Here is an 18,527-nt window from a genome sequence, read left to right on the forward strand (position 1 = left end):
GCAGCCAAGGCCATCACAGACAGACAATGACACTGGGACAGTAGTGAAGGCAACAGTGAAACACTGGCTTGATACCAGGTTCAGATGGTTCAACTAGTTATTACACTAAAATCATGGGTACCTTTAATTTTAGAAATTAAAGGTAATAGTAATACTCCCAGTGGTGTGCGGTTCAATGGTGACCACCTAGTTTGAGGTCCAGTGTGGGGGGAAAGTACACAAGTCTGAATACACACACACGTATCCAGATATTTAGACTCTATACATACATATATAGGTACATAAATTTACTGTGAATTTTACTGATATAAAGTATGTGTGGCACATAATTTCACAAATAATAAAACCTATCTTTATTGTAATTCCACAGAGCCAACTGATTCCCACCGAATGTACTAGCTGATTTTCCTAGAACTCATCTGTAGTTAACCTGTGGTTGCAGCCGATGAACGGGTGCAGTACTAACTCTCAAACCTCAGCAGCAAAAACCAAACCACTCAAACAAAATGGAAAAGCAATATGAACAGTCATTTCACTAAAGAGGACATACAGGTGGCAAAAAAAAAAATTAGAAGATGCTCAACATTACTAAACATTTTGAAAAAAATTGAGATATCACACTACAAACCTATTAGAACTGCTACAATAAAACAGTGACAATATCAAATGCTGTCAAGTGTACAAAGAAACTGCATCTCTCCAATGTGCTGGTGGGAATGTAAAATGGTGCACTCACTCTGGAAAATATTCAGCGGTTCCTTACAAAATCAAATACCTGTTTACCACACAACCCAGGATTCCTGGGCACTTTATGGAAGAGAAGTAAAAGTGTATGTCCACATAAAAACCTGTAGTTCACAGTAGCTTTACTGGTAACAGCCCAACACTGGAAACAAATGGAATTGTTTGGGTGAAGACAGCAGGTGGAGGATAAACCAATTGTGGTCCATCCACACCGAACAACAACACTCAGCAGTAAAGAAGAGAGGGATCAGATTATTAAGGTGCAGCAGTATTCCAAGAGCATTATGCCAAGTGAAAAAAGCCAATCTCAATTCTCACATACCGTATTCTATTTCTATGACATTCTCAAAACATCAAAATGATAGAATGATAAACAGATTGATTAGTGGTCACCAGGGGTCAGTGGTAGGGGTGACTTACAACAGGGTAGTAAGAAAGAGATCTTTATGGGGATGAAATTCTGTATCTTAATTGCTGTGCTGGTTACATGGGTCCACACATATGATAAGTGGCGAGGGACAGAACACACACATTGTGCCCATGCCAGCTCTGCGATGCTGATACTATACTGTAATGACATATGACTGCACTGCGTGGAGAGTACACAGGACCTTTCTGTATCATTTTTGCAACTTTTTGTGATTTCTATAGTTATTTCAAAACAAAAGTTAAAAAAGACTCTACTACAATGTCCATTTAAAAAGTATTAAGAAACTCCAATCCAGAAGAACCTATGCACCCCACTGTTCATAGCAGCAAAATTTACAATAGCCAAGAACTGGAAGCAACCTAAGTGCCCATCAGCAAATGAGTGGATCAAAAAACTATGATACATTTACACAATGGAATTCTACAGAGCAGAGAGAAAGAAGGAGCTTATACCCTTTGCAACAGTGTGGATGGAACTGGAGAGCATGATGCTAAGTGAAATAAGCCAGGCGGTAAGGGACAAATACCATAAAAAGTATTAAGAAACAAAAAAGTACAAAAATTTGATTTTTAAAAACTTAATAGCACTTAACTATTTATCTACCCATACTGGTTGCCTATCTGCCTTCAAGATTTCACTTGTCATTTTATAAAATTTACGTTTAATAAAGCACAGAATGTTTTATGTATGTGCAAAACCAGTTCTGAGGTGGGCCCAACAATTCTGCTCAACAAAAGAGGGGGTTTCAAAATGCATTTGTTCTGCTTCTTTCAGAAATACATAAGTGAACACTATTATTAACAAGCAACAGTTGTAATTAACTTGTTACATTAATAACTGTCACAGTGTCTTCTCCAAATACACATCATGTCAGAGTACGCTGAGGGGTCTATCACAGAACAAAGAAAAAAAGGCAACAAAGAAGCACTATAACATGGGCTTCCCACAAGAGGGCAGCAGCTCACCAATTTTTGAAACAATTCAATCAGGGAAAACCTGGAATTGAAGATTTTAACTGCATAAAGCTTAGTCGTCATTCTAACTAACACCAGTTGAGATATTTTCCTTTATCCTTCATGAATATGAAGGTTCCCACTCCCCTACCACTCCTTATCTCCAGGCAAAAATCTAAAGAAAATGATCCTATGATCATATAATCTACAGATAGAGTCTATATCCTTGAATATATTTGATTCAAATACCTACTATGTGCTTTAGTTTTAGGTACTACCTCTTAGGGTGATTAGTTCAGAGCAGGGTTTAACAAACTACAGCTCATGGGACAAATCCAGCCACCTGTGGAGTTTGTGTGTGTTCATGTGTGTGCTTGTGTGTTAGTTTACTATTCATAAGTTTAAAATGGCTTTTACACTTTTAAATGGTCACATTTTGAATAACTGCATAGGTATGTGCATAATATTCTTGATTTTACTTCTTGGCCCTCACAACCAAAAATATTATCTGACCCCAGGAAAAAATAAAACCCCCTTAAAACAATCAGCTATATATTCCTATACTAAATATTCAGATTACATAATAAAAGGTAAAGTATTACTCCTAAGATCAGCTTTTATAAACTGAAATCAAATGAGTATATGTCCACAATAAAAGCTACATCCTGAACATACATAAGTTCTATGGTTCTCTATACAGAAGACAAAGCTACAATTTTTGTTGTGTGACACCTTATATTTATACCCAGAATTTTGTGTTTCTAACTAATGAAATGCATCGTAATCTCCATAATATATATCTTGACTGCATGTACCTACCCTTAAAACCACAACCACAACCCTAATCGTAACTATTGTCTTTTATCCGTATGAGGGTTTCTCGAACTCAGTCAATGCTATTATGGGCCTGACAATTCATGTGGAGGGGCTCTCCTGGCCCCTCCCCCCAAGTAACACCTCCACAGCTGTGGCAACCCCAAATGTCTCCAGATTCTGACAAATGTCCCCTGGGGAACAAAATCACCCCTATTGAGAAACACTAAGTTTCTGAAGTGAGTTGCATGTACTCAGAACACATGTAGGAAAATATTAAAATATCTCCTTATGTATTTTTAGTAGCTACTTACATATTTTAGTGAGTAACATGTAAAGTCTGTTGCCAATGGTGGGGGTCGGGAGGGCAGGGTGGCAGCCCTTGGCCAGGCCTTCCAGTCGCTTCCCTACCCCACTCCGCTAATCACTTTACACAGCAGTCAGAGGACTGTTTTTCAACAAAAGTGATACCATGTCATGCCACAGTTTGAAAACCATCTACAGCTTCTCATTTCACTCAGAAAAATATCCCAATCCCTTACCTGCAAGGCCTACAAGTTCCTACTGGCTTGGTTCTTTATTTTTTTCTTTCAATTGTATTTTTGTACTGGTTTAAGGCAGCAATTTTCAACCTTTTTCATCCCATGGCACACACAAACTAATTACTGAAATTCTGCGGCACACAAAAACATATTTTTTGCCAATGTGACAAAAAATAGGTATAATTTTGATGGATGTACAAAAAAATAATAGTAGTAGATTATCTACCCTTTTTGATCCAAAGTGACTTTAATTAAAATCAGGTGCTTATACTTGTATATGAGGATTTCTGATACCAAGAACTAACCAATCAGATGCAACCTTATTGTGCAAAACCTGACCAATAAGATGCAACTCTATTATATGACATATATTTCAGGCTCAAGATAGGGCATTCACATTGGATAGCTATTGTGTTGGCTCTTACCTCTTTTAAAATTTTTTTTTAAATCCTCGCCTAAGGATATACTTATTTATTTTAGAGAGAAAGGGAGGGAGGGAGGTAAAGAGGGAAAGAGGCAGGGGAAAGAGAGGAAGAGAGAAACATCTAAGTGAGAGAGAAAGATCGATTGGTTGCCTCCCATATGCATCCAACCAGGGATGCAACCCACAACCTTTTGGTGTATGGGAAGATGCTCCAACCAACTGAGGCACCCAGGCAGGGCTGTTGTCAGTTTTTTATTTGACAATTTAAGGGAAAAGAGGTCAGTGCTCCTGACTAAATAGTCAGGTATTGAGTATTTTAAAAATTCCTGCAGCACACTGGTTGAAAATTGCTGGTGTGAGGTATATGCTCAGTGGTTAGACAATCATATACGAGTATATACTTTACACAGTGTTCCCTTGATATTTCCAGTATCTACCCGACACTATGTAGTTTTCATGGTATTATTGACTATGTTCCCTATAGTTTACTTACATCCTCCTGACTACTTTTTAACTACCAGTTTGTTCTTCTTAATCCCTTCAATTCTGGCCTGGCTCTTACTCATTCCTCTCCATCTCTTTCCCATCTTCGGGCCTTTGAGCTTGTCTTCCTTCTGTCCAGAATGTTCTTCCCCTACTTTTCACTTGGCTGTCTTCCTTCTTACCCTTCAGTTCTCAGGCTAAACATCATCCTGTTGGAGAAATTATTCCTTGACTCAATCTAAAGTAGGACATCTCAACCTCATCTGAGTCCCGTATCCGCACTCCCTGCAACTGCACAGCTTATGATGTGTCTCCGGCTTAAATATCATCACCCCCAACAGCTGTGAGCCCCACGACAGCAGGGACGATGCTCAAGAATCACTTGATGAGTAAGTGAATAAGTCATGCTAAGAAAACTCAGACTCTTTCTTTAATCTTTTTGTTGGAAAAACTTTTGGTGCAGAAACAGAAGGTATTGGAAGAAGTACAGGTCCCTGAAGTTTTTCCATTGGGGATGTCTGGCTAGTCCTTTACCAGGGACTCGATTTCATGACCAAGGCCTTGCTATAGAATCCCGTCAATTATTCAAATGGTGGGACAATTCCCAAAATAAGAACGAACAGGTGGCCTGCCTCAATTTTACAGTAAGAGAAACTAAAACACAAATTCTACATGACATTTCCACACACTAGAAACCAAATTCCCTGGCTCTGAGCCCAGGACTTATTTTATCAGACTCCACTACCTACATGCTCTTTTTTTTTTTTTCTTTTCAGCCTATATAATCTGTATGTAGAAAACCTGCTAGTAAAGAGTTTGATCTCTTTTCTTTGCATTAAAACTTACATTCTTCATGTGGGTAGGGGAGATCTGCAAAGACAATCCATGGGCCAGGAATGCTAAGAAAACTTTCACCCTCTTATTTACAATCAAACATGCAGCCTCTCTAGCCAAACAAAGTAAGATAAGGAAATGGGAACATTCTAAGTTAATAGGAACAGTATTATTTAACGTAACATCTACAAACTAAAATCCAAGTGATTTTTCACATAATTCAGTAAAACAGGTCTATTATAATGAGAAATCAGAAGACAATGGATTAACAATGGATTATTATTACCATGAGGGAAAAAAAGCAAATGAGTTGGGACTTTAAAGATCAACTAGCTCAAGCCTTTAATTTTACAAGACAAGTGTTATTATTACAAGAGGCTATGGAACCTACCTGTAGCTAACTGGAAAAGGGGCTGGGATAAATATTTAAAAGCTTCTCTATTAAAAAGAAAAGACAAATGAAATTCTCAGAGCAATGGCCTAGTTTCCTCCCCTCTATCTGTAAAATTACTTTACTCTTTATTTTCATAATTAATGGCATATTTATTATTTTACATGAAGCCTAAATAAGCTCACATATATAATTTTCTAGACAAGAGCAGATTAAAAGCAACCAGCTAAAAGAAGGTTTTGTGACTTCAGAAGCAGGAACTTGAACAAGTGACAGTTGACACTGAGGCGGGAGATTGAAAAAATCTAAAAACTGTACTTTGTAGAGCATCTCGATACAGGGAAGCACTCCACTTACGAATCCCTGTGCCACGATGGGCTTGAGGAGGTTACTGGGTCATTTCATACTTCAACAAGCAGCACTCAAACATTTAAAATGAAAGGTGTTGGTCTGAAAGATAAAGTGCTCATTATCGAGGGCACAGCTGTCAAAGAGGACAGCGATTTTCAACCAGTGTGTAAGAACTTTTAGAACATGCACTACCCAACTGACTGTTCAGTCAGGGACCTCTTTCCCCGGAGACTGTCGAATGGAAACATGCCGACAGCCAACACAATAGAGGTCCGGTGTGAGTGAATCAACATTATACCTATTTTTTTGTCAGATAGGCAAAAAATATATTTTTTTGGTGTGCCAAAGAATGTTAGTAATTAGTTTACGTGCGCCATGAGGTGAAAAGGCTGAAAATTGCTGAAACAGGACTTCGCGGGGACGGAAACCCTCGCTCTCAGTGCTGGTCCAGCCCGCGGGCTCGGGCCACATGTGGCTACTGGCACCTGAAGTGTGGCCAGTGTGACTGAGGAGCTGAAGTTTAAATTTTAATTAATGTGAGTGAATTATCTTTCTCCTATGACTTAATAACCAAAGTTAAATAGCTGCAGGGGTCCACAGCTACCACACGGGACAGCGCAGATCTAGAGAATTCGCTCAGAAAACCCCTCATCTCCATGAAACTGGATGAACACTGCGCTTAGGCCACTCTTTACTATGAAATTCAAGCACTTTTCCGACTCCTTAAAGGCCCGGGGAAAAAATGTATTATGAAAATGAAATCAGTTTTCTTTAGTAAAAGCATGCCCGATACATTTTCAAAAGACCCACTGAACTCAGGTTCAATGTGCTGTAACTTTACAGCAAGCACATCTTAGACTTCCAGATGGGTAAATACTCACACATTGTCCTCCAGGCAGATTTTGGGTCCCACTACATTGGCTGCTCCACTTGCCATTTTAAAAGCAAAATGCTTCTCAGGACAAGCTTTTGAGATCCCACACTTGTATCTGGGAGGTTTTGTAGCTTTGGAAAAGAAAGATTTTTTTAAAGAAGAGAATGTTAACAGACTCTATAATCAGTTTACTTCAAATCTCAAACCACCAGGGAATTATGTAAATCACCAAGATCTACATATCATAAAACACACCCTAGGATTTTTCCTCCCCCTGGGGGTATCAGAGAGCCTCAAAACAAAACAAAAAGCACTGAGGGACCAAGGTAGTAATTGATATTAATGAACCAAATAATATGATCTGGATGAGGGTAAGTATATTGTATCTAATTATTTTTGTTTACTTACTGAATTCTGGATGGGTGGTAGGCTCTGAATTGTTACTTTGCATTTTCGGTGCATAAATGCAGGACAAATGGTTGCAAACTAAAAAGCCTAAGCCTAAGGCATCACTGAAGAGTCTGCTCACATACTAGTTCTTTTTACACACTTTCTGTACTTATCATACTGAAGCTAAACACACTAATGGAACAAAACATTCTTTATGAGTAAATACCAAGAATATTGGGCTATCCAATCAAATAGCATCTTTATTACTTCACAAAGCAATTTCTAAATTAGTTTTGCTCACACTGAACTATCTCCAATGTTTGAAGGTAAATTCTCATATGCCTAAGGAGAAAAAGCAGAATAAACCACCAGCAAATTATTGGGATGAAATACTTACAGCGAGCAGCTGTGTCCAATGCAGACCTTGCTAAGAAAAAAAAAAAAAAGTTATTTCTGTTAAAAGGAATAAGGCTATTGGCAAGTATCCACCTTTAAAACATATTTAGAGCTAACAGACCTATAAAAATAAAAGTGTTTGAATATTGCTCAGTATATAATAAATAAAACATGAACATCACTTTGGAAAAACAGTGAGAAAGTAACATTAGACTACATAATTCAGTATAATCAATTAAGTGAAGGGATTATGGCTGGTAGTATTTTATTACAGATAGAACATTTTATATTTACATTTTCATTTTGTTTTTAGTTACTATACACTTACACCCCAGTCAGAAAGATATTCTATGAACTTACCATTATTTTAATTTTTAAATATTTATTTATTTTTTGAGAGGGGGGAAGGAAGAGGGAAAGAGAAGGAGAAAAACATCAATGTGACAGAGAAACATCAATCAGCTGCCTCTCATACACGCCCCGACTGGGGACTGAACCCACAACCCAGGCATGTGCCCTGACGGGAAATTGAACCAGCGACCTTTTGCTTTGCTGGATGATGCTGAACCAACTGAGCCACACAGGTCACGGCAACTTACCATTATTTTTTTTTTAATTTATGTTTTTCACCTTTATTGAGATGTAACAGACACTTAATGCTATACAAGTTTAAGGAGTACAATGTACTGATATGCTACATTTATAAACTGCAAAATGATTACCACAATAGCATCACCTACTACTTCCATCACATCACATAATTACCATTTCTTCTTTGTGGGAAGAATATTTAAGATCTACTCTCTTAGCAACATTTATGTATTATAGTACGATAAAGTATTAATAGCTGCAAATACCTTGCCGAACACAAGATTCCCCAACCTGCTAACCTTGTAACTGGAAGTTGTGCCCTGGGAGCAATGTTCCCCACCCCCACCCCTGATCACCACCACTCTACTGTTTCTCTGAATTTGTTCTCAGACTCCACATTTAAGTGATATCATATGTACTTCAAACTTCCTTTTAAATGGCTTTAAATACATAGCTGGTGACTCTTAGGGTGTTCCAAAGTTGTTGCTGCTTTATGGTGTTATGTACATATGCACATAAAGCCCTGGAGTATACACATAAACCCACCTCAGTGCTTAGGCTAGGAGATTGGAGAGTGGGAAGAACACAAGAGGGATGGTGGTGGTGGACAGCTTGTCTTGAAAACAGAAATGTATTGTGTATAATAAAAAAAATAAAGGTCATTACTAAGAGTTTCATAATTTATCAGTTCAAGGAAGCCAGAATCTTCTGATCAAATCTTAACTTGAATTCAGCACACCTTAATCTGATCATCTACATTTAGAGATTTTTTAAAGCAGACACATCTGATCCTCACCCGGGAGACTACAATTCAGATCATCAGCAGTGCTGTGGACAGCGATTTCCTGAAGTGGCTAATAAGTATGCAGTGTCATAAATGTTTGCCAGCTGTTTGACTATAAATAGTTACTTAGTTTTTATTTCTGTACTATTTTAGATAATTGTGCATTTCCTGTATCCAAGTCCAGTACTCAAACTAGAGAACAGAAAGCTAAAGCTTAAAAATATTATGTAAATGTTTAAAAAGAGAAAAATAACCAAGTAAATTAAAGAATCACTAACTCTATAGAACACTCAGAATATTACGCAGGATTGAAGTGGTAATGGCACTGCAGTAACATAGGAAACGTTGAATGCATTTGGAATAAAGCAGAAAGCAAACTTTATCTGTATGAAAAATATTCATGGATAAAAACAAAGACCTGAAGGGAACAAAAAAATGATCAGTTAGTAAATTAGGGTACCAGGCTTATTCTTCCAATTTTGTTAATTATGCCATTTTTCCTTAATTATGTAATAAATGTGAAGGAAGAATAACTAGAGAGATCAGCTGGCCCCGTGTACTCACTTTTTGAAAATGAGAAAACCCATGGAGTTATTAGCAACCAGTGACTAACAACAGAGAACTAGAAATTGTCAATTTTACTTTGTCCTGAACAAACACGCTTATCATGATGCTCCGGTTTTAAGCTGCTTACAGGGCAACGCTGTTCAAATCAGGAATTCTGGCCTACCTAACTCCAGGTGGCAAGACCAGAGGAAGACAGCGGGTCAGAGCAGGGTAACGCCGTAGCCCACTCACACACGCTGGGCACTCTATCAGCACTTCTGTAACACGACCTCCCGCAGGAAATGGGGGAGGGGCTTGAGCTGTGCATGCGTGACTGGAGACTTGTCCCCTTGCTGAACTAATGGCCTGAAGCGGGCAAAAGCAAACATGGCCAACACTGGCTTTCACTGGTTGGAAGGCTGGACACTCCCACTCGCTTTCCGTGCATAGGATTCTGGGAGAGGACTTTGGAAACAGAGCACACCAGAAAGCAAAAAGGCAGTTGGTTCTTTCCCCTCCCCCGCTGGTGTGAACGGTCGCCAGCACAGAGGCCTAGGGGCGCACACTGCAAAAGATGCCTAGAGGTGAACAGCGACTGCACACCAGCTAAACCACCTATGTCCATGATACTTTTGGGTGGAAAAAGTGGTTCCTGGTGCAAGCCTTGAACTGACTGGCAGAGGGTGACAGGGTGATTTTTCTTTGGGTGTCTTAGAGGGAACAGGTTTTGAGGCAGAAACTTGCCATTATTTCCAAAGACCTTAGTGATACCAGTCAGCACTGTGAACAGATTTTTGTTCTTATGTTATTTTCAGTTCTTGAACCTATGTAGTAGTTATAATGACAAACTCTGACTTTTCCTTTCCCCTTACTTTTGTTACCCAGGTATCTTAGGCAGAAACTTGCCATTAAATAAAAGATTCTTTTCTTTTCCACTGAACTCCGTTTTTGGAGATTTGTCTGGTAGGCGGTTAGCTGTAGGATGCCCCCTACTATTTGGGTTCAGTAACACTTCTGCATGTATTATTGATTTGAGCATCATCCCTGTTTTAAAGAGAAAGAAACTGGGAACAGAGAAGTTTACAGATTTGATTTGTTCTAAATCATAATTAGTACCTGTCAGAGGTAGTTTCCAAAGCCATATCTCATTCTAGCACCCAAACTCACATTGCAACACCCCAGAAATAAGCATGTCTGAGGCCTTATGATCACATGTACAAAAACCGCTAGTCATGCTAGGAGCAGAAAGCCAAAACATGGAGTTTTCACAACAAACTTTCTGACTTTCAAGTGTAGGACGACTGTACAGGGTTCAAGACCTGAGATAAGGAGTCCACAAGGATGCCTGAAGTCATCCAGGCAGAAGAGGGTAGCAGCCCAAACAAAGGCCATGAAGGTGGGCTTGAAAGAAGTAGGCAGGTCCAGAACAACTAAGGAAGCAACACTGATGGGACTTGGAAATAGACTAGATGGAGGGGTGATAGAAAGAGAGGAATCAAGTTTGTCCCTCACATGTTTAGCTTTAGATGCATTCATTTATTCATTCACATGAGCCAAAAATATATACATACAAACATACATACATATACCACCATCTCTGAATTCAAGATGATTATAATCTAGTAAGGAGATGGGAGTAGGGGATGGACGGCAAGTTCTGTGTTGGACTTGTTAATTTCAAACACTTGGAGAAGATCCAAGTGGCAAGGTCTAGAGGCCAGCAGTAAATGAGACCTAGGATACCAATATAACTAGAATATTAGCCAATGATTGGGTGGCGCCACCCAAAGAGAGGGTATACAGTGAAAAGAGGGCTGGGGAGAGAATCTTAGAGACACTAATAATCACTTAATGCTCAGGAGAGGCTGGCTGAAGAAAAGGAGGTAGAAGGAAAATCAGGGAAGAGCCTCGAAAATGGTCAAATTAGTTTGCTTGTAAAACTTAAATGTAAAAACAGTAAATGCTACTCAGTTCAAAAAATTTTACTGGGATACATACAACTTTGGAGAAAGCAGTTTCTTAATCATCAGGCTTTTAAGAAAATAACATCACCTCCATTTAATTTGTATACAAGTACGGGGAGATGCTTAAAGATAAAGAAACACATGAAAGACTTTCCAGATGAAAACTATTTTTTATCCAATATTCATCAACACGGAAAGCCCTCTGCCAGCCCTGCAATCTGAGAATTTTAACACCTGGAAGCCAACAGGTTAATTTTCATAAACAAAACAGGATTACTGTCCACACGTAGCACACGAGCATAGCATAGCACACAAACACAAGTCCTACCTCTTCTGCAACTTTTATTCCTCAAACTGTCTTGATAGCTTTAATTATTAATTTCTTTCAACACATGCAACTTTTCACTTCAAGGAACAACAACAATCAACATTTCTGATTTGGTTTCATCAATGAATGTCTTTCAACAAGTCAGGCTAAAGAAATCAGTTATTTTATACTTCAGTTTTCAGTAATGTGAAGTAATTTATGTATACACTATGTCAATGGTAAGTCTGAAAGGACAAAAATAAATCAATATAACATTAAGTACTTACTGCAGTGATATGCAAAAAATAGCTTGGACTGTGTTCATTACATTCAACAGATGTTAAGTATCCATGCTGAACACTAACACTACGTTAAATCACAACCATAACTAAGATTGGCAGATTGGACCCATGCCGATAGCCTGGTTGTGACACTGTATGTAGTTTTATGAGACGTTACTCAATGAAAAACTGAGTAAAGAGTATATGTGATCTCTGTGTGTTATTTCTTACAAATGCATGTGAATCTACAGAATAAAAAGTTTTATTAAAATCTTTTTAAAAAATCGCAATCTACTTTGGTAATTTCAACTACTAATTATAGGCAAAATTCTTCATTCTTCCTTTCTAGAAATAACTTCATTTCATTTTTCTAATGCAGTACTATACACTATACCTGAATCTAAATTAATGAAACTATTAAGATATTATATCAACAACATGAAAAAATGGAAATGTTCACCACCAAAAGAACTATAGTTATTACATTTACCAGGGTGAATAAGTTATATAGGTCTAATCAGTTATATGTATATATTTTGTATACCTAAACTAATGAAATATTTTGTTGACTGTAATTTAAATAGTTTTAATTTTTTTAAAAAAGACACGTAGTTAATCTCACGGTCCCCTGTGATACTGGTTTTAGACACAATCCTAATACCCAGTTAAACTTGTTATCCTTTGATAAATTGTCAGATGCTGAACAAATGGCAAAATAACCGTATCTCCATCCGTGCTCCATTATTCTGAAATGAGAAGTAAAATATAACCATACAAGTTAAATTCTCACCAGTTCAACAGACTGGAATCCAATACGGTGTTGTGGATATGGTGTATGACTTAAGTTATAACAACAAAATCAACCACTTGCCCTACGAATGCCTCAATCAAACACACACTATGAGATCCTGCAGGTTCCCAACACCAGGAAAACGCAAAATGAAAATGAAGAGGAACAACTCTCCTAGTTGAAGGGGCTCAGCATTTAATCATAGCTGATGACCAGCAGCTTTTCAACTACTACAGCATTAAATGAATCCCACTTTGGAAATACTCTTTTTCCATCTAAAAATCCTAATTCTCAATCACCTACATTCATTTCCCACTCAATCAGCATTTATTATTTATGGGCCTAGCACTAGATGCTGGGTGAAGAATCAAGGTATTATTGCCCCCAAGATTTATTACCTGGTAAGGGAAGACAAATACATAAAAAAGGATAAAAGGAAAGAAACTATAATATAAGGCAGAATAGAACCAGTGTCCAATTGAGACACAACTACTATGCATTAGAACAAACAGTTCAGAAACAGGAGCAACACATTCTAATAGGGAAAAGGGAGGCTCAAATGCAACTTCTCTCAAGAAGGGGACATTTATGCAGTTTTGAAAATGGACTAGATTAACAGATGAAGGGAGATGAGAAAGAAGTGCAGGGTGAGGCACTGGCAGTGGCTGGGGAATGAAAGGGTGGGCTTTGTGTCCCCAGATCATGTGCAGATTGGCAGAGTGAGTATGAGGCACAGGTGGGGAGGGACAGAGAACAGGTGAGAGAAGCAGAGGCAGGCTGGGGGCTCTGAATGCCATCCTGAGTAAGGAGTGTAGACTTTATCCTTCGGTAATCGGCAGTACTAAAGGTTCATGAGTCTTAGTAACTCCGGCAGTGGTGAGATAGGCAGATACCAAAGAGGTAAAACCCCTTTGATGGTGACAGAAAGGGTCCAGACTCGACACGAAGATCCGAACTAGCATAAACACTGGCTTCATCCAGACTCTTCTCTCTGAAAACAGTGGGCCTTTTCCCAAAAGTTCTATTTGTACCAATGGTCCTATTGCCTCCCTTCTCTCAAGGATAGTGCTTTTCTTGTCTGTCAATCTCTTTCCACTGATTTGTAATTCCCTGAATCTTTGTCCAAGGCCTCCAGACAAGTGAAAGTCTCTCCATGACTTCAAAAAAGAAAAAAATGACCAACTTGCTCCGGCCTTGAACTACCATCCCATAATCTTCCTCCTTAACCGTCAGCCTTTCTTAGAAGAATTAGTTATACACACTGTTGCCTCAGCAACCCTGAACAAGTCCTGGATGCCTTCAGTGTCTCTGCCCCATCATTCCATTGAAACCAGCTGCACTCTCCAAGGCCACCAGACTGGGCCTCTGTAGTAACAGAACTACCATATACAGAAGAAGTTAGTCAAGGCTCACTACACTTTGCAATAACTACTCTATGTGGAATCCTGGATACTTCATTTTAGGACCTGTGCTGAAAAGCAGACGGTTCAGAAGAATAGTCACTACATTAACAGAGTAATTGAAAGGGAACCTCCCTTAACTTGATGAAATAAAAACTTAAAAAGATGACCTGAAGGAGTATGACTACAATTTAACTATTTGTGACATCATTAATCTGGAAGAGGATTCCAGCAGGTAGAAGCAAATGAATTGCTATTATTTACCTGGGAGTATAAAAGGCAGAATTTAGTGCAATGCAAGGAAGTACATTTAAGCAGTCATTGTAAGAAAGTCACCTAAAAATGCTTACACAGAAATTGATGACTACACGTCTGAATTGTCTAAAGCGCTGATACTCAGAATGTGGTCCATGGATAGGAACCTCAGACCACCTGGGAGCCTGTTAGAAATTCAGACTCCCAGGCCCCACCCCAGACAATCAATCAGAACCTGCATTGGCCAAGATTCCCTGACAATTCCTTTGAAAGTAAAGTTTGAGAAGCACTGGTTTAAGGGAGTCTTCTTGTAGTCGTTGCTGTTGTTGTAAATTAACTTCAAAATAGGTTTATTACTAAATATTTATTTTTTTCATGGTAGCCTCAATGACTCTTTTTGGCATTTTATCAAAAATTGCTGTTTTCCTTTTCTTGTCTTTTTCAAAACTAAGCTTTAGATATATTGGAAGAAGAATGTTGAAAAGACTTATAAAAGTTTGCTGCAATTAAACTGACTCATAATTTCGTGTATATTTTTTAGAGATTACAGAGTGGTATAGATGCATAATATATGTTTGTTTGGGGCTTTTTTTTTCAGTTTCCTATCTTTGTATTTCTTTGTTTGCCCAAAGCATCTTGGGCAAACGTTAAAACAGATAAAGAAATATAACAAGTAATTTAACAATCATCTATAATCTCACTCCTACATTCACTTCTAGGTGGGGTTTTTTTTTTTTTTGCTTTTTTTAAAGATATAAAACATAAAGCTCAAGTCCCCTTATCTACTACCCAAGTCCCACAGATGACTAATGAATTTGGTGCTTAGCCTTCCTGTTGGTGTTTTTTTTAATTTAAATATTGTATTGTTTATGCTATTACAGTTCTCCCAATATTCCCTCCTTACATCTGAAGCCAGATGTAAGGGGAAGTGAATTAGGTCTTGTGGTTTCCTTCCAAATACTAATTTATGAAAAACAAAATTCATTATTCCAGAGATCTGAAAGCTGTTTCATCCACTTTCTGCCACTAGGTCAAAATACTGTTAATTGGTTTCATAGCCTCACCTTTCAAGCACAGTTTTTTAATACCTTAAGCAACTGCCAGAACTTATGCACACATTTCAAATGTCAATTTAGTTTTATTAATGTAAATATTTTGTTAAAGACTGAGTTAAGGTAGCTTATAGTGGCGTGTTTACAATGTAGCATTAAATAAATTGGTAAAAAGGAAAATGCTGCAGAAGGAAAATAAAGGTAAAAAAGCAAAATAAATTTCTATGACTGGTATTTAAAATGCATTATCGTGACTCCTAACCACTTTTTAACTGAGGGTTGGGTTCGGTTCCAAGTGTTCTAGCAGCCAACTAAACACTGGTATCTTCTAGAATGTACATTTAGAATGCCATGAATAATGACCCTAAGCATGTATGAAATAGATTCCATTAAATGTATTCAGAATGCTGAATGGAAGATTTATGTTTTATACTGAATTAATTTTACAATTTTCTATTGTGTGTTTTATAATATTCAATGAATCATGCCTGCTGGTATAATTACATTTTCTTTTCTAGACAGACTAAACAGCGGTGACTCAATGTTGGCAAGTAGTAAAGAAACAATCACATCAAAAACAAGATTTAAGGAAGGGAAAAAATGGAACTTACCAAATAGACTTCCTAAACTTGCATCCATTTTTATTTCAAATACTTGAGAAATAACGTAAAATGTCAGTAAAAATACTGCCACAGCTACCACCAACTTCGCGGCACCTAGATAAAGTGCAGAAATGAGCTTGTGAGCCCACGGGACTTTATTATGTAACATTTCAATGAAGAATATAAGTTTACAGAAAAAGTTTTAAGACTAATAAATTTTTACTTTTTATTTATTGAACTTAATTTCACTTGAGTTACAACAAAAACTGTACCAAATATCTATCAAGATAAAGGATTTTCCCGACCAAAGAATTATCAGATCAGCTAGCAATCCAGGCAAAGCACTGCTTGAGCCACCTGCCTGCTTTTACGTACAAAAGCCTGACCTGCCAGCAATGCTGGCTGACTACACAGAGGGTCCCGGCTGATGGAAGACTGCCCCCAGGTATGTTGGTGAACCCATCCCTAATTCTTTTCAACTGTAAAGGGCAACAGTACTGTCCAGCATGACACCAAAACACTGAACTTTCTGCAGACACTAACACAAGAGAGCAAGCTGTCCCCTAACGGGGAGTTCTCAAGTGAGATGTCCTATCACCAAGTGACCACTCTTGAGGTGCATGCGTGCTCCTGGTATGGTGAACAAAGAAGTATTCTTCCTCACACTTGATGCCTAGTTCAAGACAGGCCTTTCCCACTCCTATACAACTTCATCCAGCTCCCACCATAGGTGGTTCACAATGTGGTTACAGGGTAAGTTCCATGAAGGCAGACTCTTAGTCTTTCATACTTTTGTATCTTTAACCATTTCTGAGTGCCTTACAAATAGTTAGCACTCCTATTAACTAATTAAGTGCTTAATATTAATCACCACGTGCCCTTTTTCTCCAAAACTATGTAAATCTAGGAAAGTAAAAGTAAAAGACAGGAAAGGAAATGGAAAGTGACAGAAAGGAAACTTGTTCCTCTGACCCTACAGAGTTCACAGCCATCTCATTAGGTTATTCAGGAACAGTATGAGTATTTGCCTGTCCAATCTCCATCACCCTCTCTCACCTAAAGTTTAATTTATATTGCTATAAAAAGAGGTAGCCCTGGTCAGCACGGTTCAGGTGGTTGAAGTGTTATGTTGTAAACTGAAGGGTCTCAGGTTCGATTCCCGGTCAGGGTACGTGCCCAAGTTGCAGGTTTGATCCCTGGTTGGGGTGCATAGGAGAGGCAGCTGAGTGATGTTGCGCTCCCTCCCTTCCCCTCTCTCTAAAATCATTAAGCATGACCTTGGGTAAGGATTAAAGAAAAGGAAGTAGAAAATATCATCAGTTATCTCATTCTCTGTAAGGGAACAAAGGTCCAGAGGTGAGGCAGCTGCCCCAGATTGCAGGTACCGTAGTGGCAGCACAGGGACCAGGATCCAGAGACCCTGCCACAGCCCAGCCCTCTGCACAGCACTGTTCTAACCCCCATCACTACATTCTCCCCAAACTACTAAAACTCAACTCACTGGGTGAGGAGGAGTAAAATAGCACTATATTCCTCTCATTTCATAAACCTAAAGATACAAGGAATACATCCTCAAGGAGGGAAAGGAATGAACTGAGGATGCTCCAAAGGGCTGAGAATGCTGAGAGGCAGCAGTTTCTCAGAGCTGCTCATTTCCGCTGAGAATCATTCCAAATATAGAAATGAGGTAGTGACAAGAAAACCTAACTACTCATCAACCCAACCCACTTCTGTTTCCTATCTTCTCCCCTCCCCAAACTGAGCTTCCTAGTTTCAAGAGCAACTACAAGTTGCCTATATTTTTAGTACGTAAGACAGTGAAGTTCCACGAGGCTTTGAAATCTTCTCCCCAAGGGATCTAGCAGGTGCCTGGCACATAGTTCTGCTCTCAACAAGTCTTTCCTAAATAGATGAATGGTCATAGGTAGCATATTCCTTCTGGATCATTTAAGACCCCTTGGTATGAATATTACATATTTTCATGATAGGTTAATATCTCATTTTCTAGCAAGCATGGGCCGGTGAAACTAGAGATTACCTTTCCCTGTCCTCTAAAGCAGACAGATGAAACCCTTGCTGTTCAAGATTGAAATATTAAAATATCAAGTTTATAAAATATGGAAGCTCTAGGCTAGATTCAATACCAAGCTACACCTGAACCTATACTAAACAAACTCTATACATCATATATACACAAGAAGGTCTGTACAGAGAAAGTCCAGCCATTGTTGATATAAGGATGGTTTGTGTGTGATCAGTGTAACCTGGCAGCCAAGGAGGGTGGACTGGAATGCACTGGAGTGTGAACAACAACAACTTCACTGCACTAG

At 38.5% G+C, this 18,527-nt stretch overlaps 1 protein-coding gene across 1 annotated transcript in view; it reads right to left on the bottom strand.

Annotated features, from left to right (window-relative positions):
• Positions 1–18,527, bottom strand: part of FAM3C (FAM3 metabolism regulating signaling molecule C) — a 50,041-nt gene that overhangs the window by 15,535 nt on the left and 15,979 nt on the right. The window contains exons 3-5 of the mRNA XM_024555164.3: positions 16,207–16,311; positions 7,627–7,656; positions 6,847–6,970 (exon numbers count right to left, since the gene is read on the bottom strand). Of these exons, the coding sequence (XP_024410932.2) occupies positions 6,847–6,970; positions 7,627–7,656; positions 16,207–16,311 (259 nt within the window). The remainder of the gene's footprint in view (positions 1–6,846; positions 6,971–7,626; positions 7,657–16,206; positions 16,312–18,527) is intronic.

The sequence above is a fragment of the Desmodus rotundus genome, chromosome 6 (genome assembly GCF_022682495.2).
Source record: "Desmodus rotundus isolate HL8 chromosome 6, HLdesRot8A.1, whole genome shotgun sequence".
NCBI classification, from domain to species: Eukaryota; Metazoa; Chordata; class Mammalia; order Chiroptera; family Phyllostomidae; genus Desmodus; species Desmodus rotundus.